Source organism: Hyla sarda, chromosome 12 (assembly GCF_029499605.1).
Source record: "Hyla sarda isolate aHylSar1 chromosome 12, aHylSar1.hap1, whole genome shotgun sequence".
NCBI lineage: Eukaryota > Metazoa > Chordata > Amphibia > Anura > Hylidae > Hyla > Hyla sarda.
The window spans coordinates 70,169,785-70,191,078 of record NC_079200.1 but is presented as its reverse complement, the minus strand read 5'-3'; the positions used below and the strand labels follow the sequence as shown (position 1 = coordinate 70,191,078).

The 21,294-nt window shown below is 42.9% G+C and overlaps 2 protein-coding genes across 4 annotated transcripts in view; one reads left to right on the top strand and one right to left on the bottom strand.

Annotated features, from left to right (window-relative positions):
• Window positions 1–1,778: 1,778 nt before the first annotated feature.
• On the bottom strand, window positions 1,779–19,456 carry TPX2 (TPX2 microtubule nucleation factor). Of its 3 annotated transcripts, none has more exons than XM_056548011.1 (17): window positions 19,310–19,456; window positions 17,531–17,702; window positions 15,965–16,054; window positions 15,203–15,281; window positions 14,350–14,466; window positions 14,174–14,269; window positions 13,874–14,007; window positions 13,597–13,754; window positions 10,960–11,140; window positions 10,721–10,859; window positions 9,792–10,005; window positions 9,614–9,712; window positions 9,181–9,354; window positions 8,956–9,102; window positions 8,710–8,821; window positions 8,005–8,171; window positions 1,779–2,146 (listed from the first exon to the last, which is right to left on the bottom strand). In XM_056548011.1, the coding sequence occupies exons 2-17, from the start codon at window positions 17,640–17,642 to the stop codon at window positions 2,036–2,038; spliced, it is 2,130 nt and encodes a 709-aa protein (XP_056403986.1). In that variant the 5' UTR covers window positions 17,643–17,702; window positions 19,310–19,456; the 3' UTR covers window positions 1,779–2,035. The 3 variants fall into 3 exon arrangements, with proteins under 3 accessions (XP_056403986.1, XP_056403984.1, XP_056403985.1); XM_056548009.1 differs by having other exon boundaries at window positions 1,780–2,146; window positions 8,005–8,192; window positions 19,310–19,455; XM_056548010.1 differs by having other exon boundaries at window positions 1,781–2,146; window positions 8,005–8,192; window positions 15,203–15,278; window positions 19,310–19,455.
• The window catches only part of BCL2L1 (BCL2 like 1), a 42,583-nt gene continuing 40,731 nt past the window's right edge, over window positions 19,443–21,294 (top strand). Inside the window, exon 1 of the mRNA XM_056548014.1 lies at window positions 19,443–19,531. The gene's annotated coding sequence lies outside the window, so the exon portion shown is untranslated. The remainder of the gene's footprint in view (window positions 19,532–21,294) is intronic.

Here is a 21,294-nt window from a genome sequence, read left to right as displayed (position 1 = left end):
TCCAGCTGCCTCCCCCCTATCAGCTAGAACAGGAAGTCTCAGCTTAGTATCAGGAACTAGTGGTCGAAAAGAAAACAGCAAGGATTTCAAGATTTTAAATATAGAAAAAAGAAAATTGGAGAAAAATGTAATTAGCAAAAAATTCTTTAAAAAGCTTTACATAAAAACTATTTAAAACAAGTCATTTTCTGTTGACTAGTCCCATACATAGAAAATAAAAGCTAAACTGATACTCCTATAGATTGCTGACTTTACTAGTTACCATACATTCAAACATCCATTCTTCCGATTTCTTTTCCTACACTCCCCTCTGGAGTACATGAGCAGAACATGCTTAGAGACCAAAATAAATTGAGTAGGTGCCAGACCAATATCACTGCATATGGAAGGGCTCCGTCAACTCAGACATCAAACAGAACCTATGCTTCATAATCGTGCAAATGGACAGGAACCCTGTAAAGGGTAGGGTCACACGTGACTGATCCGCAGTGTATTGTTTGCTGCTGATCCACAGATAACCAACCCTAGGAAGGGGCCAGTCCACCTGTCAATAAGGGACAGGGTTTTTTTTTTTTTTTATTCTCTGTCAGAATCCAATAAGACCTCATGTATTTGCACTCTCCGAATAGGGGACACTCCCAATAGTGGACAGACAGAACAGGGCTTAGGGGGGGGACACTTTCCTTTGTGCAGATTCATCACCCCCTGTGCCATTTCTTCCCCCTATTATTATCATCATCATCATCATCATCATTTCTTCACCCCCCCCCCCCCCAGTGCCATTTCATTCTCCTTTACCACACTTTTCCCCTTCCCTCCTCCCCCCTGTTCTTTTTACCTGGCCAGTAGTCTCTGGTGCAGGGGCTCTCAGCGGATTTGACGTTCTCTCCTGCACTCAGTGACGAGCGAGTCTCCTGACATCCTCCAGGCTGCACTTACTGAGAGCAGCAGCTGCGGGCACTGGTGAGCCATGTCAGAAGGGTCATTAGTCAAAGCTCTGGTGCAACCACTTACCTTCAGAAGTCCCAATTCGTGAAATGATGTCCACCTGTGTGCAATCTAAGAGTCACATTATCTGTCATTACATATACCACACCTTTTTTTGACATGCCCCAAAGGCTGCAACACCTAAGCAAGAGGCATCAGTAACCAAACACTGCCATGAAGACCAAGAAACTCTCCAAACAAGTAAGGGACAATGTTGTTGAGAAGTAGAGTTAGAGATTAGAGAATTTGTATATATTATTTGATGATCCAAAAACGGGCTAGCAAAAAAGAAAATATATAAAAAAAAAATAAATATAGGATGGTGGGAGCTACCCTTTAAGGGGAAGCATGTAAATGTATTGGAATGGCCTAGTGATAGCTGATCTCAATCCAATGGAAAATCTTTGGTCAGATTTAAAGATTGCTATTCACAAGCGCAAACCATCCAACTTGAAGGAGCTGGAGCAGTTTTACAAAGGAGGAATGGGCGAAAATCCCAGTGGTAAGATGTGGTGGCAAGCTCAGACTTATCTAAAGGGGGGGGGGGGGGGGGGGGAATAGTTATGCACATTGAATGTGTCTGTTATTTTGTCCTATTTGTTGTTTGCTTAAAAAAATAAAATAAAAATCCATGTTAATTCCAGGTCGTGAGGCACCAAGATACAAGACAATAAGTCAAGGGGGTGAATACTTTCGCAAGGCACTGTATATCCAGTGACTGCGAGATCACTAAAGCAGCAGGCAAATAAACCACAGCTTTATGAGAGTTACTTTATAATGAACGTTATGCCAAGACCGTTCATGCCATTTTATTGTACACTAACTAAAATAAAAACAAAAATACTGAGGAAACATTAAAACATGTATTTACAAGTTTGTTTTTTACATCATTACAGCATATTCTCCAACACTATATAACAAGTTACTTTTCTTTTATCCTCCAAGTCTTCATATAAAAAAAAAAAAAAAAAAAAAAAAAAAAAAAACCTGACCCACATATTGAGAACACCAAGATGTGATGTACGTAGCTCCGACACCACATGAGATGCTAGATGTTAAACCGGTCTGAGAATTTAGGTGATTTGGGTACGGTCAAGGTAATGTCACTTCTTTTGACCTCAACCTGTTTAAATTTTCTGATTGGTTGGGCCTTGTGAACCTATAAACAAAGAGGGGAAAAAAAAAAAAAAATTAAAAGTGATCAACTTGCTAGCAGATTTCTGCTATTCTGCTCAGATTTAAATTATGAATTTTGCAACTCACATTTAAAAAAAAAAAATATTAGATCTGACAAATTCCAGCCCGATTTACAATGATTTACAGCAGAAACTGAAATTCTAGGGAAACTTCACACCAGCTCTTAAGTTGTTTTTTTTTTTAATACATTTTATAAAAAGGACCAGCTTGCATTCTGGCCAAAGAAGTCATGAGGGGGTGTGGCGTTATGTCATGTCTCCAGTCCCGCAAACACACAAGTTTCCGAAAGTGGAGAAGCAGCTCCACATAAGAGATAGAGATAATCTGTATTTGGCCGGAATACCCCTTTAATCTTAACCCCTTAAGGACTCAGGGTTTTTCCACCTTACCTTTTAAAAATCATAACCCTTTCAATTTTCCACCTAAAAATCCATATTATGGCTTATTTTTTGCGTCACCAATTCTACTTTGCAGTGACATTAGTCATTTTACCCAAAAATTCACGAAACAAAAAAATAAAAAATAAAATAAAAACAGTGTGCGACAAAATCGAAGAAAAAAAACGCCATTTTGTAACTTTTGGGGGCTTCCGTTTCTACGCAGTGCATATTTTGGTAAAAATTACACCTTATTATTCTGTAGGTCCATACGGTTAAAATGATACCCTACTTATATAGGTTTGATTTTGTTGCACTTCTGGAAAAAATCATAACTACATGCAGGAAAATTTATACGTTTAAAAATGTCATCTTCTGACCCCTATAACTTTTTTATTTTTCCACGTACAGGGCGGTATGAGGGCTAATTTTTTGCGCCGTGATCTGAAGTTTTTATCGGTAAAATTTTTTTTTAATCACTTTTTATTCATTTTTTAATGGTATAAAAAGTGACCAAAATACGCTTTTTTGGACTTTGGAATTTTTTTGCGGGTACGCCATTGACCGTGCTGTTTAATTAACAATATATTTTTATAGTTCGGACATTTTACGCAGGCGGCGATACCACATGTTTATTTTTATTTACACTTATTTTTTTTATGGGAAAAGGGGGGGCGATTCAAACTTTTATTAGGGAAGGGGTTAAATGACCTTTAACTTTTTTTTTTGCAGTGTTATAGGTCCCATAGGGACCTATAACACTGCACACACAGATCTCTAATCCTGATCACAGGCGTGTATTAACACGCCTGTGATCAGTGTTATCGGCGCTTGACTGCTCCTGCCTGGATCTCAGGCACGGAGCAGTCATTCGTCGATCGGACACCGAGGAGGCAGGTAAGGGCCCTCCCGGTGTCCTGCAAGCTGTTCGGGACGCCGCGATTTCACTGCGGCGGTCCCGAACAGCTCGACTGACTAGCCGGGATAATTTCACAGGATTTTATGCCAAGCCAGACTACTCCCCAAAAGGTAAGTTTCTACCCATCTGCAGACAGCTGTTTCATGGTTTTTGCCACTCGTCCGTACATCCCGATCAGCTTTTTATATTCCTTAACAGGAGCTAAGCTGATACCAGGGAACATTACCCGAAAAGGTGATGTAATGAGCTGCTTTGCATATTCCCCTACCCAGAATGCCCGCGGAGTGCTTAATGGCCTTCTGAAGCTCCGTTACACCAGAAGTGGTGGCCTCGCCCTGAGATTATATTATATATTTACACACACACACACACACACACACACACACACACACACACACCCCATGAAGAATTAAAAATACACACAAGGGAAGAAATTCTAGGAAGGACATCCCGAAACATGCGTTGGGGTGGCGCCACTCCATAGTTTTTTTGCACTTTATTGGCATGTATGTGTTCCGTTTACTCTACCATGGATATAGTGGGTGAGTGCTTCGCCTAGAACCCCATATAGTGCATGTGAATGCTTACCTTGGAATTTTTTGTATATCTGATGTGGGTTTGCTCTGGAGTGGTGCTCTCATCCAGTGGAATTTCTTCCCTTATGTGTATTTTTAATTCTCATCTTCATGCTTTTAAATGTGTGCCAATAAGTATATTTTTAATATAATAAGTGACACAGCAGGTGATATGTAGCTTATGCACATGCAAATATATAGTGATATTTTACAGCAAGCATTTGCCTTTATATTGTATACTTGCAATTTCATTAAGATGAACACACACTGGAGATCAAAATTAGAGAACACAATTTCCTAAATGTCAAGGTCATCGTGCAGTCCTATGTGAATATATCTTAACATGGGTAACATAGCATTTTAAAGCTTATTTCATAAATTGTATTTATTTAAAGCACAGAATCAAAAATGTAAGTGAGATAATTGAAAAAACACTGATCAAAATTAGAGAACACTTTCAGATACCTGAAAGTTATTGGTGTTAATCTGGCAACTGGTGCTAATTTCTTTAATGATCTAACAAAAACGAGATTTTTTTTTTTTAACACTTACCGTAAAATCTCTCGAAGGATCCATTGGGGACACAGACCGTGGGTGTAAGCTGCTGTCTCTAGGAGGTATGACACTATAGCAACAAAAGTTGGCCCCTCCCAGCAGGATATACCCGCCTCCAGGCCCTGAACTAATCAGTTTTAGTACCAGAGCAATAGGAGAGGACCGACAGGTCAAGGAATCAACACGGACTGTCCGAGAACCAGAAGAAAAGATATAACTGAACACTCCCTCGGACAGAGAACCAAAAGAGAAACCCAAAAGCATACGCGCAAAAACAAAATTTCAAAAAGTCCAAAATAGTGTATTTTTGGTCATTTTTTTTATACAATGAAAATAAAAGGTGATTAAAAAAAAAAAAAAAAAAAAACAGTCTGATCAAAAACAAAAATGGTACCGCTAAAAACTTCAGCTCATGGCCAAAAAATTAGCACCCATACTGGCCTGTATGGTCAAAAGATGACAATTTTTAACAAATTTTCCTGCATGTAGTTATGCTTTTTTTCAGTAGTACAACAAAATCAAACCTATGGTATATGAGTAAGGTATCATTTTAATCGTATGGACCTACAGAAAAGGTGTAATTTACCAAAAAATGCACTGCGTTGAAACAGAAGCCACCAAAAGTTACAAAATGGAATTTTCTCTTCAATTTTGTCCCACAATAAATTTATTTTCCGTTTTGCTGTGGATTTTTTGGTAAAATGACTAATGTCACTGCAAAGTAGAATTGGTGGCGCAAAAAAAACCATCATATGGAATTTTAGGTGCCAAATTGAAAGTATTACGATTTTTAGAAGGAGATTATGAAAAAATGAAAATGCAAAGATGGAAAAACCCTGCATCCTTAAAGTGCAACTGTCATGGATATTATACCCCCAGACTAACAACATGATAGTATAGATGATGACACTTAATGCAGCAATACTTTAGGCTGGGGATCGTAATGCCCCGCCTATCCCCTGTAAGTGAGCGCTGGGACCTCTGTGTGATTGAGACACAAGTCCCCACCCTCGATGTCCATGATGTGCGGTCCGGCATGACTCCACTGAGCCTATACATTTTATGTGCACATTTAGGAAATACATGCGGCGATCACATGTCGGCTAGTAACGCTGGCCCCCAGCTACAGGTATCAGCTGGGGGCCGGCCGGCATGACACGAGTTCGAGTCAGGAGCCAACGCCATACCCAGTTAATGACACGGAGTATAGATGTCCATGATCGTTAAGTTAACTGGTAGATTAACTTTTCAGTTTTCACTGACTTTGCCAAAATTGTGTGCCGTTCCAAAGTGACAAACCCTCTGGCAGCAGGTTGTTCAGCATAAGGCCAAAGTTGTGACCCCCATCAGCCATTGCAAAAGAAGTTGGTCATTCCAAGTGTGCGATTTCTAGAATATTGAATCTTTACAACATCGCACTCATTCAAGTCCCCCAGGAAGGCTGGTGGCCCTCGAAAGACAAATTGAAGATAGGACAGTATAATGCAGGGAATCTCCATGGGTAATCGTTTCAACACTGCAGCTGGAATTGCTCGTTAGTTCAGCACTGAACAGGTTAAAGATCTGTCTCATCATACAGTGTCGACGTTTAAGAGCATTTGGACTGAAAGCCCACTCTGCAGTGACCACTCATTAGCAGAAAGAATCAAAAGGCTAGACTCCCCTTTGCTGAGGGGCATGTTGTGTGGACAGGAGAAGTGGTCCAGAGTTCATTTTAATGATGAAAGCAAGTTTAAACTTTGGGAAACATCTTTGTCAACAAACTGGGGAAAGACTGAACCCAAAGTGTGTGACGAAGTCAGTGAAAGATGGGAGGAAGGGTCATGGTTTGGGGAATGTTTTCTGCAGCAGCAGTTGGACCTCTCATACAGCTACATGGCAGAGTTAATGCAAGTGTGTATCAGAACCTTCGCCACCACATGGTTCCTTCCTTGCGTTCAGTACCAACAATTTTTATGCAGAACAGTGCCCCCCTGTCACACAGCAAAACGGGTAAAGCAGTTCCTTGAAATTTAAACAATGAACTAGTCCTGATCTAAACCCAATAGAAAACCTCTGGAAAATCCTTTGACAAAGTTATGGCCAAGAAACCCACAAAGTCACAGAACTGTGGAAGAGACTGGAAGAGTCAACCAAAATCTGACCAGAGCAGTGTGAGACTAGTGATGTCCTGTGGGGGGCGCAGATGTGCTGAAGTCATTCAAAGCAATGTCCTGTACACTTCCTACTGATTGGTGACTGGTGGAACCTTCAGAAAATTTACTTACAATCCTTCTGTGCTACAGCCATTGCTGTTCTCTAATTATGATTATCACGTTTTTTGGAAAAATAAAGGCTTTATGTTTATATACTTTGGTTATTTTGTAAAACACTGTTCTAATGACATGGTGTACCCCTTACAAAAAATTCTTCAAAATAAAAACTCATTTGTTCTCTAATTTTGATCTCCAGTATACTAAAAGCCAGTCTTTGTCAATTACCCCATAATAATCTGTCGTCAGTGAGCTCTACAGTAATTTTCTTACTTCCATAACCCAAAATTAAAACGCATCACTTAGTCACAGGATAAGTATGTTGTTGGTGAGGGTCTGACCGCTGGGGTCCCCATCAAACAGGGTCCCATGTATGAATGGAGCCTGCTGTCATTTCATTCAGAAGCTATGGGTTTGCTGAAGATAGTTGAGCACTGTACAGTGACCCCTCGACCTACGATAATTTCAACATGCGATGGCCTCTCAGAGGCCATCACATGTTGAAGGCAGCATCAACATAAAAAAAGCATTGTATGTCGGGGCCATCGCATAAACTGCTATCCGGTAGCGCCGACTGCTTCAGCTGCCGCCGCATAGCAGTTTACAGTGCCCCGTGAGCTCCGGTGATGTCTCTTACCTGTCCTCGGGGCTCCGATACATCCTCTTCGGAATCCCCTGCATCGGTGGCGCTCTCCATCAACGTTCAACGTCATCACGTCGCTGCGCACGCCGTCCTGTCATCCAATAGGAGCGGCGTGCGTAACAACGTGATGACGTCGGTGGAGAGCGCGGATGCCGGGGAAGCAGAGGCCTTGTCGGAGCGCCGGGGACGCGGCGACAGCGATGGATGGCGACATCCCAGGCAGCGGTGAAGGTCCGGAGCGGCGGGGACAGGTGAGTACAACTTCGTTTAACAATGGTCTACAACCTGCGGACCTCCAGATGTTGCAAAACTACAACACCCAGCATACCTGGACAGCCAACATCTGGAGGTCCGCAGGTTGTAGACCACTGTCCTATACTTTACATTGCACGGATCCCTCAACATACGATGGTTTCAACAAACGATGGTCCGTTTGGAACGGATAACCATCGTATGTTGAGGGACCACTGTATTATGTAATCTTGGGATAACCACATACCAGTTCATGTCTCAGTCTGTTTATTTCTTCTTTCTCCTGTTCCTCTTGCTGCCTTCGTTCCTCCTCATCCATGAGTCTTTTCTGAGTCTCCAGCTCTGCCAGTCGCTTATCGAATTCCTGACGCTCCTTTGCACGTTTCTCTGTAGCCAGCTCAAAGCTTTCTTGAACTATGGAACCAGAAAGGCTGTCTAAGTTTGGAAACAAAGGAGAGAATTTGTGCAACAAGGAGAAAAGGTGAGGGGAGAAGATATTGGACTGATGGTGTGAAAGGGTCTTCAAATCACACAAGTACATGAAATCCTGCCAGCAGTGCCCATGACAGACAAAAGAGTGGAGGTCTCCTGACTTTTCCTCCACTGTCCATATCCTCCTAATATATGAGCGACAAAGTGGGGTTACCCGTTTTGGCTAGGTGAACTGGCACATGCAGCATGGCATTAAATTGCACCCATTAAAGTCAATGGATGACAGTTTTCCCAATTAACTCTTTACAGCAGCCCTCCACCATGTCTTCCAGGAGTCCCTGCTCTGTAACATGCTCTTGGGCATATGGAATGTGCAACAGATTGTCACTACTGATTTTAGGATTGATGAAAGGGAGTGGAGGGAGGGGGACGGTTCAAAACAAAAAAACAAGCACATTCTTGCCATACCACTTGTTGCCATTTATTTTTTGAGGGTTCTGCTGCCATTCCCAGTCCCCACCTGTCAATATCCGGCTATCCTTCTTGGGCACAAATGGCTCCTGGTGGGTCACAGTGTTGGGCCGTGCCTTGAAGACTGTCATTTCCTTCAGCTCCTTCTGCTCTTCTTCAATCTGGAAACACAGACAGAACCTTATGTTATCCTAGAATCTTATTTTATCCTCTAAACAGAAGTATAATAATTTAATTATTAATTATAATAATAATAGAAATAAAGTCTAGAGAAGTCGAGCTAGGTAGTTCTCACCTGATGCTTCCACCGCTGGAACTTCTGCTTGCCACGTTTCTCTATCTGCAAGTCAAAGGGTTCTGGGTGCGTCAACTCCTTCACCTTCTTCTCGGGAAGAGCAATGTGGTCAAACTGAGGCAGAGGCTGAGCCCTGAATTTAGGAACCTTAAACAGAAGAGAGATTGCTGATATCCTTAAACAGTTGTGCAGTGACCCACCACTCCAACAGGCCCCCCTTCTCACTTCTGTATTCCTGAGCTGATCCAGCTTCCTCTCTTTCTCTTCCATCCTTTGCTGGTCACGTTCAGTAAATGAGAAGGGGCACACTTCCACTTGTCTCTGCTCTGCCAGCTTTGGTTTAAACGGCACCCCATAGTGAGGCATCTGGGTTGCTTTTATGATGGGTGCAGGTTCCTCCTACAAAATACCAACACATTTGGTTATTGCAGTGTACACATGAATAAGGCTGGTCACAGTTTCTAGTGGATGTCAGTACAGTACTGTTTTACAACAGTGTACCCCAAACCTATGGCTCGCCAGTTGCTGCACAAATACAACTCACCATGCCATGACAGCTTTTGGTTGCCAGGACATAAGGGAAGATTTAGTTATGCAACAGCTGGAGCACCAAAACATGAAGGAGCCTGTTTTATAGGGCATGCAGAGTATAACTTGCCTTTATCTCCTCCCAAGCCTGTACACGGACTCTGTTCTTAAGTGCGAAAGCCGGAGACTGTGGTATGGTCGTCGGGAGCACCTTCTTCCCTGGAACACCCTGAAATAAGAAACAAAACCACATTAAAAGCTGAATGTTACTTGACAAAGCAAAGCTTGACAGGCTGCAGACTACTGACCACTACATCTGTCAAAATCCTGGTGGGACAAGGATTGGAATGGAAAGTGAATGCCTCTTCTTCCTCATCCTTCTTTTCTCGTTGCTGCAGTCGCTTCTCAATTTCCAGATTAAAACCTATGGGTTTGGTGGGTTCTTTGACAGGAGGTTTTTTTGGAAGGATAGCGCCACCCTCCAGCATCTTTGTGTTGATTTCTTGGGCTTTAAATTTATATCTTTAAAATAAGTGTAAACATATTTACAATAGTATATTAAATATGCATATAAATATGTAAATAAGTATGCATACACATAGGTATGTAGACTTTTAAAACTAGTTATTTCAACTGCATTAAAGAACTAGAACTGTGTGTAATTCCCTCCTTCAAACACAGTTTTGTAAATAAAAGCTCCTCTATGGAAGTGTTATCCCAAGATTAAAATTTTTCTCAGACAGGATAGGGAACAACTAGGACTTTGCCAAGTTCAGTGTTTTGCAATGTTCCAGTGTTAAGTCCCACAGGCCTTCCACCGGCCTACATGTCTGTCTGTATGATGATTTTTTTTTTTATATCAGATATTTGTTATGCTTGCTGATAAACTACTGACAGTATGCAATAAGTCGACTACAAAATGACATCAGAAAACCAAAATATAAAATAGCCACCATACACAAACCCCTCCTCCCTACTAGCCACCCACCCCAGCTTTCATTGCATTTCCTCAGTCTTCTGTATAGGGCTTGTCAGCACTTTTGAAGGCTGAAAACTTCGAGATTCCCTTTAACATTCAGTTAATTGAAGGCTACCATAAATTGGAAGCTGTCTACAACCAGGGGTTGAGTAGGGCACAGAAATATTTCACTTTATATTGTAAATATGCACAAATATTTAAGAAGGGAGGACAAATCTGGGTGCAGACATGAACTGAGCAGTCCTCCAGTCTACTTACTGCTTCTGTTGCTCCAACTCCTCCTCTTCCAGTTCGGCAGAGCTCTTGCAGGTGACTGGCCTATGCCGCTGTTTGGTCTGTAGTAGAGGGGTCTTTGGGTGCGTGAGCTTTAATTTTACATTTTTCACAGGTGATGGACCTGCAACAAAAACACTGTGCATAAAAAACAAAAAGAGAAGGAGCCAAAACACCAAAACACTTAAGTGTCATTTGACTGTACTGCCTGATCGCTCACCAACCTTTCATCTCCTTCTGCCGGCTGCGCAGATGGAAGCGTTGGGGTGTCTTTTTGCAAAAAGCCAAAACTTGTTCAGCTGTAGAAACATACTCTGCAGTGGTCTCCTCATGTTTTCTCTTGTTACTACCTTGAGACAGGTTGAAAGGTTTAGGGATGGTGCGACCTCCTTTTGGTATGTGGGCCTGAAAGTACAGCAGACATAGCAACAGTTATCCTTGTAAATTATAAGAATGTATGGAGCTTAGGTGAAGTTCCATCATGGCAGCAGCTTTGACAGGTCAGTTTCTAAACCTTTTCCCTGTCAATATCAATTTTCAAGGTAACTAGAGTAAAGTTGACCTTTGATCTGACCAAAAACAAGCTTAGGTCTGTCGCTAGTCCTAATTTCTCCTCTACTAGGCAAACTTCTGTCAGAAACTTTTTTCCTGATGGAACGTCCCTGAATCAGAGTCGCCAGCACAAGAGAAGCTAAGAAAACATTTAACCTCTAGAGGACGCAGGGCATACCTGTAAGCCCGGGCTGCCTAGTACTATGCACACAGGTACGTTCTGAGTTCTGCCTCTGCTATGAAGCAAGTGAAGAAGCTGCACTTGCTTCAGACTGAGTCTCGTCTGCTGATCGCCTGCTTGTAATTGTGGACATCAGCAAATGCTGTTGTCTGCCAGTTACCCTTGTGCACCTGTGTAGCAACTACTCACTGAACCCTTACTGCTAACAGCAACAGTTAAAGTAGTTGTTACACAAGTTCAGTGATTCAGAGTGGAGGACTCTTTGTTCTATGAAATGTAACAAAAAAAAAAAAAAAAAAAAAAAAAAAAAAGTAAACAGGTTAGAGATGTCACAAACTCCTCGGCGTTTGCTGACTTTATCCTGCTTAAATTAGTTCAGCTTTCAGGTTCTTCGGTGGGCTGGAGACTCTCTCTCCTAGAACTGTATCCACCTTTTCCAGAGTCTCCAGCCCACCGAAGAACCTGAAAGCTGAACTAATTTATGCAGGATAAAGTCAGCAAACGCCGAGCCGAGAAGTTCGTGATGAATAGAATTACTAACTTCGCTCATCTCTAGCGTCACCGAGTCCGCTGGGATGTATTTTACCATTGTGGATTAAATAAAGCTTGAATTTCATACTTTCTGTTGAGGCATGAACACCTCTCCTGATTGATTTCCTCCTTCAGGCTTTTTACCCTTAAAAATATAGCCCATTTTGGCCTTGAGGACACAGGAAATGTTTGTTTTGCGTTTCTCATTTCTAGTCTTCTAAGAGCCATAACTCATTTCCCCCATCCACATGAAGGCTTGTTTTTGCGCAACCAATTGTTCTTTATAATGACCCCTTTTATTTTACCAGAAAATGTATGGTGCAAAAAAAAAAAAAATAAATAGTGGCTGGAAATTGATAAGAAAACAGCAATTTGCTACTTTTGGAGGGGGATTTGGTTTTTACAAAGTGCACTTTATGGGAAAAATTACGTATTCTCGTTATTATTATTTTTTTTATAACAGTCACTGCTTAAAAAGGTCCTTTTGACCCCCTATAACTGCATTTTCACCGTCTACGGGATGTATTGGGCTAATTTTTTGCACCGCGGTCTGTTTTTTTTTTACAATTTGTTTTAAAGGGATTTTTTTTTTTTTATCACTTTCAAGTTATTTTCGGATAAATGTGATTAAAAAAAAATATTATATATATATATATATATATATATATATATATATATATATATATATATATATATATATATATACATATACATACATATACATACATATACACACACACACACACACACACATATATATTATATACATATCTTTCTTTGAACTATTTTTAAAATATAATTATAATCCTGCACAGTGAAAGGTAAGAATATACCAGACAGTCACTATTAGGGGAGAGGGTTTTATATAGTTTTAGAAACTTTATTTCCTTAAAATACAGCTATGGGGACTAAAATGGTGTATCATTAGATTGCATTCACTGTATACTGCTATGACTATTGCATATCATTGAACAGTGAGATCGTTCCACTGATATAGGCCTGGGTTTCTCAACCTTCCGCCGACCTCTTACCTCATCTGACCCAAGCTGTCATGTCACATGAGGCAGATAAGACCCTCAAGCTTGCTGGGATGTGTGTCATTTTACACTTTACACACAGTGATTGGCATGGATCACGGTGTCTAAAGGTTTAGTGACTGGCAGCGGCAGGATCACTGCTGCCTGTCATTAGCGGTCAGTGTCTGGCTACTGACAGTAGCTGACCAGTCACCACTTTGAAGTAAGCACAGGTGATGCAAGGGGGTCAGAATCTGGCAATTTTAGGTTGTTATTTTAGTGAGAAAGATTAACTTTTTAAAAAGTAGTAACAAGACCTATATAAATTGGGTATTCTAATGGTATTGGTAAAATTGGTCCTGCACAGAACAAGTCCTCATATGGCCCTGTATGTTAAAACGTAAAGAGCTAAGGCTATTAAAAGTACAGGGGTAGAAAAAAAAATAAATAAAAAAAAAAACTGTTCTTAAGGAATTTAAGTGTGAACATTAACAATTCTGGATTCTTTCCATATAGTGCTACTGAAAACCAGTGAATTTCAGACAAGCAGCCTGTAGCCAGTCTTTCCTGCAAATACTTACTGGGGAGGGGGGGTGTTTGCGCAGTTCAGATGTGAAGTCCATCTGTTTGTATTGCTCCCCACTTGTCTCCTCTTGATTTCGTTTGATACGATCATCTGTGTGGAAGTGAATTTCTACAGGTTTCGTGGGCTGAATTGGTATCCTCTTAGAGGGCTGACCTAAAGAGGAAAGGAAAACCTTAAATGCATCAGGTTCTTCTTTACGTGATTGCAGCATAGTATTGTGGAAGAAGTCAAGCCCTTAATGGATAGGTTTGGGTTACAATTAATTCCCCTACCTGCTCCTGCCAATGCAGATTTAAGAGATTCTTCATTCTTCTTAAGTCTTTCTGAAAGCTCCTGCTGAAGTTGCTGCACCATCTCCAGTTCCTGTTGTTCGGAGGTCTTTGCCCTTAAGGACATATTCCTTCTCCTAATAGGGGGGGGGGTGGTGCAAAGTAAGAGAAAAACAAAATCAGCGCTTCCTGCTAATGTTGCAGTATTCTGCTCTAAAGCCCTTCTGTGACATACAGACCATGTCCTAGTCACTGCAAATAAGGTCAACCAATACACTTCAAATCAGACCTCTAAGAACATACTTGAGAACTGTTGGGGTTGATGGCTGTGTCAGCTTGGGCTTCGGCTTGGGAGAAGTGTTGATGGTGGTGTCTGAAGATTTGCTTTTAGTTGAATTCCTGGAAGACAGATCATATGTTAGTGGCCTGTGGAGGATTTTCACGTTGTCTTAGGCTTCTGAAGCACGTTGGGCACTTACAGTCTCTGCCGCTTAAAGGGAGGGTGCGCCTCCTGTTTAGGGGTCACCTTCTTCCTGTCTGCTCTGATTTTTGCCATTTGCTTGTTTCTCTGTTGGGCAGATAGACGTCTTGAGGACCTTGGGATGGAAATAATATTATACAGCAAGCAACTTTCCAGAATGTTCCCTTATTTAGACCTGCCTAGATTAAAGACAGGAAGCCTCCATAGAAAGAAATGCACAGATCAGTTTACTGAGAGATTTAACAAATTGCTGCTAACAGGAATAGTATTCAAGATACTGGGCAGAGCAGATGGGCCAAATTGTTCTTATCTGCAGACACTTTCTATGTTGCTATGTAAACCTTATAGTTCAAGGGGTACTCTTGTTTTAATCAACTGATGCCAGAAAGTTAAAAACAGATTTGTAAATTACTTCTATTTAAAAATCTTAATCCTTCCAGTACTTAGCTGCTGTATGCTCCAGAGTGTATTTTTTTTTTCCTTTCTGCTGACACCTTTGTCCATGTCAGGAACTGTCCAGAGCAGAAGAAGAGGTTGGCTATGGGGATTTGCTCCTACTCTGGACAGATCCTAAAATGGACATGTCAGAGCACTGTGGTCAGACAAAGGAAATTCAAAAAGAAAAATAACTTCCTCTGGAGCATACAGCAGCTTATAAATACTGGAAGGATTAAGATTTTGAAATACTGTAGAAGTAATTTACAAATCTGTTTAACTTTCTGAAGCCAGTTAAAAATAAAATATAAAATTTGAAATCTCGTTGCTCCAACTATCAGCCACTATATTCATATACCAAAGTGCTCCCTCACTCAGTTATTGCTTAGTCTGAACACAATCCCCATGGGTTTTACCTTCTGGCCTGTGTTTTTGGAGTCTTCTGCTGTTTCTTGTCAGTGCTGTCACCAGCTGGGTTCCCCAAAACGCCATCTGCTAAAACAATCACGAAAATAAAATACACAGGTATCTTGTGTGCATCTAGAGCAAGGACGGTTCATAAGGTTGAATGAAGACCAGAGTCCATCAAGTTCAACCTATAACCCTAATGAGTCCCTACTGAGTTGATCCAGAGGAAGGCAAAAAACCCTCATACTAGAGTGAAAAATTCCTTCCCGACTCCAAATATGGCATCAGAATAAATCCCTGGATGTCTGCACTTTCCATAGAACAGAAGCATCCTGAGCCCCAACCAGACAATCCCTGGCCATATCCCTTAATATTACTGGATCTCAGCTGAGCTATTAGGAAGTCATTCAACATGTTTGTTCAGTATTCAAGACAGCCAGCAGAGTGACTCCACCAGCAGAATAGCGAGTGCAGCTCTGGAGCTGGTGGGCCAACTGTTTACCTTTATCCATTATAAAAAATGTAAAAAGAATGCCAAGTTTGCTACTTAAATTTTATTTATTTTTTCTTCCAGAATGTGACCAAAAATTCATAACTATGCAAAAGTGGTCACAGCTCACTACTGAAAAATCATGCAGGTCACTTAATCAAGTTTGTCAAGCCCTGCAGAACATAATAAGTACTGTATATGCATAGTGATTCTACCAGCAGAATAATGAGTGCAGCAACAACCCCCCCCCCCCCCATCATCATCCCCTTTTCCTTATTACCTGTTTGTGCCCGTGTTGTGTTTCCTATGTCAGAACTCTCTGTATTCTCATCTGATGCTGGAGGGATGTTTTCATTATCCGCCACTTGATCTGCAGCACAACAACACTTCATAGTTAGCACAATCAGCAAGACCCTTCCATCATGCACCTCTTCAAGAAAATACTACACTGCTCAAAAAACATAAAGGGAACACTTAAACACCACAATGTAACTCCAAGTCAATCACACTTCTGTGAAATCACACTGTCCACTCAGGAAGCAATACTGATTGACAATACATTTCACATGATGTGCAAATGGAACAGACAACAGGTGGAAATTATAGGCAATTAGCAAGACACCTCCAATAAAGGAGTGGTTCTGCAGGTGGTGACCACAGACCATTTCTCAGTTCCTATGCTTCCTGGCTGATGTTTTTGTCACTTTTTAATGCTGGCGGTGCTTGCACTCTAGTGGTAGCATGAGACGGAGTCTACAACCCACACAAGTGGCTCAGGTAGTGCAGCTCATCCAGGATGGCCCATCAATGGGAGCTGTGGCAAGAAGTTTTGCTGTGTCTGTCAGCGTAGTGTCCAGAGCATGGCCAGTACATCAGGAGACGTGGAGGAGGCCAACAACCCAGCAGCAGGACCACTACCTCTGCAGTTGTGCAAGGAGGAGCACTGCCAGAGCCCTGCACAATGACCTCCAGCAGGCCACAAATGTGCACGTGTCCACTCAAATGGTTAGAAACAGACTCCATGGGTATGAGGACCCGACGTCCACAGGAGGGGGGGGGGGTTGTGCTTACAGCCCAACACTGCAGGCAGGTTCACACTGAGCATACGTGACAGTCTGGAGATGCTGTGGAGAACGTTCTGCTGCCTGCAACATCCTCCAGCAAGACTGGTTTGTAATGGTGTGGGGGTGACGTTTCTTTGGGGGGGCAGAGTCCTCCATGTGCTTTCCAGAGGTAGCCTGACTGCCAATAGGTACCAAGATGAGATCCTCAGACCAAATGCTTGTGAGACCAAATGCTGGTGCGGTTGGCCCTGGGTTCCTCCTAATGCAAGACAATGCTAGACCTCATGTGGCTGGAGTGTGTCAGCAGTTCCTGCAAGAGGAAGGCTTTGGTGCTATGGACTGGCCCGTCCGTTCCCCAGACCTGAATCCAATTGAGCACATCTGGGACATCATGTCTCTCTCCATCCACCAACGCCACGTTGTACCACAGATTTCTCCTCATCAGGAGCATGCCCAGGCATTGTAGGGAGGTCATACGGGCACGTGGAGGCCACACACACTACTGAGTATCATTTTGACTTGTTTTAAGGACATTACATCAAAGTTGGATCAGCCTGTAGTGTGGTTTTCCACTTTGATTTTGAGTGTGACTCCATATCCAGACCTCTATGGGTTGATAAATTTGATTTCCATTGATAATTTGTGTGATTTTGTGGTCAGTACATTCAACTATGTAAAGAGGAAAGTATTTCATATGATTAGTTCATTCATTCAGATCTAGGATGTGTTATCTTAGTGTTCCCTTTATTTTTTGAGCAGTGTATTTAAGAAGGGCCTCTCACCAAACCAGGAATCTGCATTCTGATCGTCTTCTGGGAAATCCCCAAAGTTAATATACGTGTTAGGCGCATCATATGAATAATTTTCTTGTACGTCAGACATGACGTGCGCCATGCTCCTCCACCGCTAACAAATCTGCTTGGATTCAGTAGCGCTATATTGAAGATATTAACCCTGTGTTAGAGAGAATAAAATGACACCACATATTAAAGCCCTACTGCAAAAAATCTGTGTGACATGTAAAAAGTTGTTTATTTTTAAAAGTGAAACTGACCCCAAAAAAATAAATAAACAAACACTATTACCCCTGGTGGTAGGGGAATTGCATTTTCACTCTTGACCCTGCATTTTTTGCAGTGACTGCGGACAGTCTGGATTTCCCAAGTGGAGGACATTCTGCACATTTGAAAGTTCCAGCATGCACCTGAACCGCTGGGAAACATGCCATCTCATAGATAGCAAGACTTTATGCAGACGTCTACATTGGGATTTCCACGACAGAAACATCTGCAGGAAATTCCACCGTGTGAACAGTGCAGCAGAATCCCATTGAAATCAATGGGACTCTGCAGCAGCGAAATGGTCAGTCCCCATGTGAACATTGAATTCAAGTACAGAGTAAGAATATTCTTGTATGCTGCAGATTTTCTGGTAAACAGAACATACATGGAAGGAACAAAACAAAAACACAAATAATGTTTGATGCACATTCCACGCATTAACCAAGGGAAAAACCTTGTGTGACCTCAGCCCAAAACATTTAGGGTATGTTTACAAGCACATAACTCACAGCAAGTTACCCGCTTTGGGAAATCCATTGCTACTACTACAATTAATTTCAACAGGTCCGCCAGATGATAAAGATCTGTTAAATTAATAAAATTTTTGCATATAATACTGAAGGTAAAAAATAATAAGATTTGTAATTTACTTCCTTCTGGTCCAGACCTCATTCTGTCTGCTCTAAAGCACAGACTTTGGTCTCCTGCTGGACTGGCAGGAGACCAAACTCAGTAAGAGCAGTATGGCCATAGGCAGTTTCATACACCGTCAGTGCTATTTACAGCACTTCCTTCCAGGAGACCAAAGTCTGTGCTTTTGAGCAGACAGAATGTGATCTGGCCCAGAAGGGAGACCCCTAGTGGCCGGATTTATAAGGCCTTGAAAGTGACATAAGATTTTTTACATTGAGTAAATTAAAAGTCTTATTTCACTGCTGTATCATATGCCAATACATTATTTTAATGACAGTGCCCATGTAAGACTAGGTTTCCACACAAGTTTTGTTTTTTTATCTAGAGGAAATTAAAAAAAATAAAATAAAGCCACCGCAGTTTGAGCCAAAGACATAAGTGTATTCAAAAGGAATGGGAAATATAATGGAAGGACTTCTACTTCTTCCGACTGGATCCACTGTCTCAAAAACTGCAGTTACAGAGCAATAAGACCACAAAAATACAGACGTATTATATCAGCAATCCCCCCCCCCCCCTTCCCGCAGACCACCAGGGATACTACTGACCGGCCCGACACCGCATAACCCCCTAAATACTCATACTACCCCCAAAGGCATCCGAATAGCCCATAACCTAATACCCCAGTTGCCCAGCATTCTCCCAGGTGACCCCACACCCGAGCCCCTCACAACCCGCAGCTGTCCCCCCCCATCTGACCCTCCGCCACATAACGTCACACCCTGCGCCCCTTGCCCTCCTCGGAAGGTCACTCGCTCCCCTTATACATCTTCCGGACACACCGACAGCCCAGGCACAATCACCCACCGGCTCAGGCCGATTCCCCGGTCTCCTCTCCGCCCAGGCTGCTGATCTGTCGACGAGTCCGCACGTTACTAATTTGAAACTAGTCGCACATTCCAAAGCGACCAATCAGACAGCTCAGCGTCACAACGTTCTCCTGGTTGGTCCGTTAAATAGGAGGCGTGATTATGTGGAATGCTGGGAAACGTAGTAACTAGGCGTAGGGATAACAGGCACTGAGAGGGGGTAAGGAACTACAACTCCTAGAATACACTGCGAGTGGGGCGCTCCCGCCTAGTCTTTTGAAGAGTGAGGAGATGCTTCTTTAGATCTGTGTAAGGGGTGGACTATGAGGTGCTGCGGGGCCTGTAGCTAGAAAAGTTCTGCAACAGCAGAGGTGTATATTGTGAGGTTCTGCAGCAGCTACGGCAGTCGGTACAAGTGCATACAAAATATGGAGGTCAGGTGTCAGTCAGTATATACAGAGTCCAGGGGTCATGTGTCGGTGCTTACAGAGTCCGGTAGTAACATATCAGTTGGTATGTACAGAGTCTAAGGGTCACATGTCAGTCAGTGCTACAGATTCTGGGGGTCACATGTCAGTCAGTGCTACAGATTCTGGGGGTCACATGTCAGTCAGTGCTACAGAGTCTGAGGGTCACATGTCAGTCAGTGCTACAGAGTCTGAGGGTCACATGTCAGTCAGTACTACAGAGTCTGAGGGTCACATGTCAGTCAGTACTACAGAGTCTGAGGGTCACATGTCAGTCAGTACTACAGAGTCTGAGGGTCACATGTCAGTCAGTACTACAGAGTCTGGGAGTCACATGTCAGTCAGTACTACAGAGTCTGAGGGTCACATGTCAGTCAGTACTACAGAGTCTGGGAGTCACATGTCAGTCAGTACTACAGAGTCTGAGGGTCACATGTCAGTCAGTGCTACAGAGTCTGAGGGTCACATGTCAGTCAGTACTACAGAGTCTGGGAGTCACGTGTGAGTTGGTACATACAGAGTCCTGTGGTCATTTGTCAGTCGGTAGGTACAGAGTCTGTGGGTCATGTGTCAGTCGGTAGGTTCAGAGCCTGTGGGTCACATGTCAGTCGGTAGGTGCAGAGTTTGTGGGTTACGTGTCAGTCGGTAGATACAGAGCCTGTGGGTCACGTGTCAGTCGGTAGGTACAGAGTCTGTGGGTCACGTGTCAGTCGATAGGTACAGAGTCTGTGGGTCACGTGTCAGTCGATAGGTACAGAGTCTGTGGGTCACGTGTCAGTCGATAGGTACAGAGCCTGTGGGTCACGTGTCAGTCGATAGTTACAGAGCCTGTGGGTCACGTGTCAGTCGGTAGGTACAGTCTGTGGGTCACGTGTCAGTCGGTAGGTACAGAGTCTGTGGGTCACGTGTCAGTCGATAGGTACAGAGTCTGTGGGTCACGTGTCAGTCGGTAGGTACAGAGTCTGTGGGTCACGTGTCAGTTGATAGGTACAGAGTCTGTGGGTCACGTGTCAGTCGATAGGTACAGAGTCTGTGGGTCACGTGTCAGTCGGTAGGTACAGAGTCCAGGGGTCACGTGTCAGTCGGTAGGTACAGAGCCTGTGGGTCACGTGTCAGTCGATAGGTACAGAGTCTGTGGGTCACGTGTCAGTCGATAGGTACAGAGCCTGTGGGTCACGTGTCAGTCGATAGGTACAGAGCCTGTGGGTCACGTGTCAGTCGGTAGGTACAGTCTGTGGGTCACGTGTCATTCGGTAGGTACAGAGCCTGTGGGTCACGTGTCATTCGGTAGGTACAGAGCCTGTGGGTCACGTGTCAGTCGGTAGGTACAGAGCCTGTGGGTCACTTGTCAGTCGGTAGGTACAGAGTCTGTGGGTCACGTGTCAGTCGGTAGGTACAGAGCCTGTGGGTCACGTGTCAGTCGGTAGATACAGAGCCTGTGGGTCACGTGTCAGTCGGTAGGTACAGAGTCTGTGGGTCACGTGTCAGTCGATAGGTACAGAGTCTGTGGGTCACG

What these genes read in the sequence shown, in the direction of transcription:
- TPX2 (XM_056548009.1), bottom strand. Translation starts at nt 17,642, where the DNA reads ATGGCGCACGTCATGTCTGACGTACAAGAAAATTATTCATATGATGCG. An exon ending in AGGCTTGGGAGGAGATAAAG is followed by an intron (nt 9,355 to 9,613) that starts GCAAGTTATACT and finishes GGTATTTTGTAG; the next exon opens with GAGGAACCTGCACCCATCAT. An exon ending in ATCAGCTCAGGAATACAGAA is followed by an intron (nt 9,103 to 9,180) that starts GTGAGAAGGGGG and finishes CTTCTGTTTAAG; the next exon opens with GTTCCTAAATTCAGGGCTCA.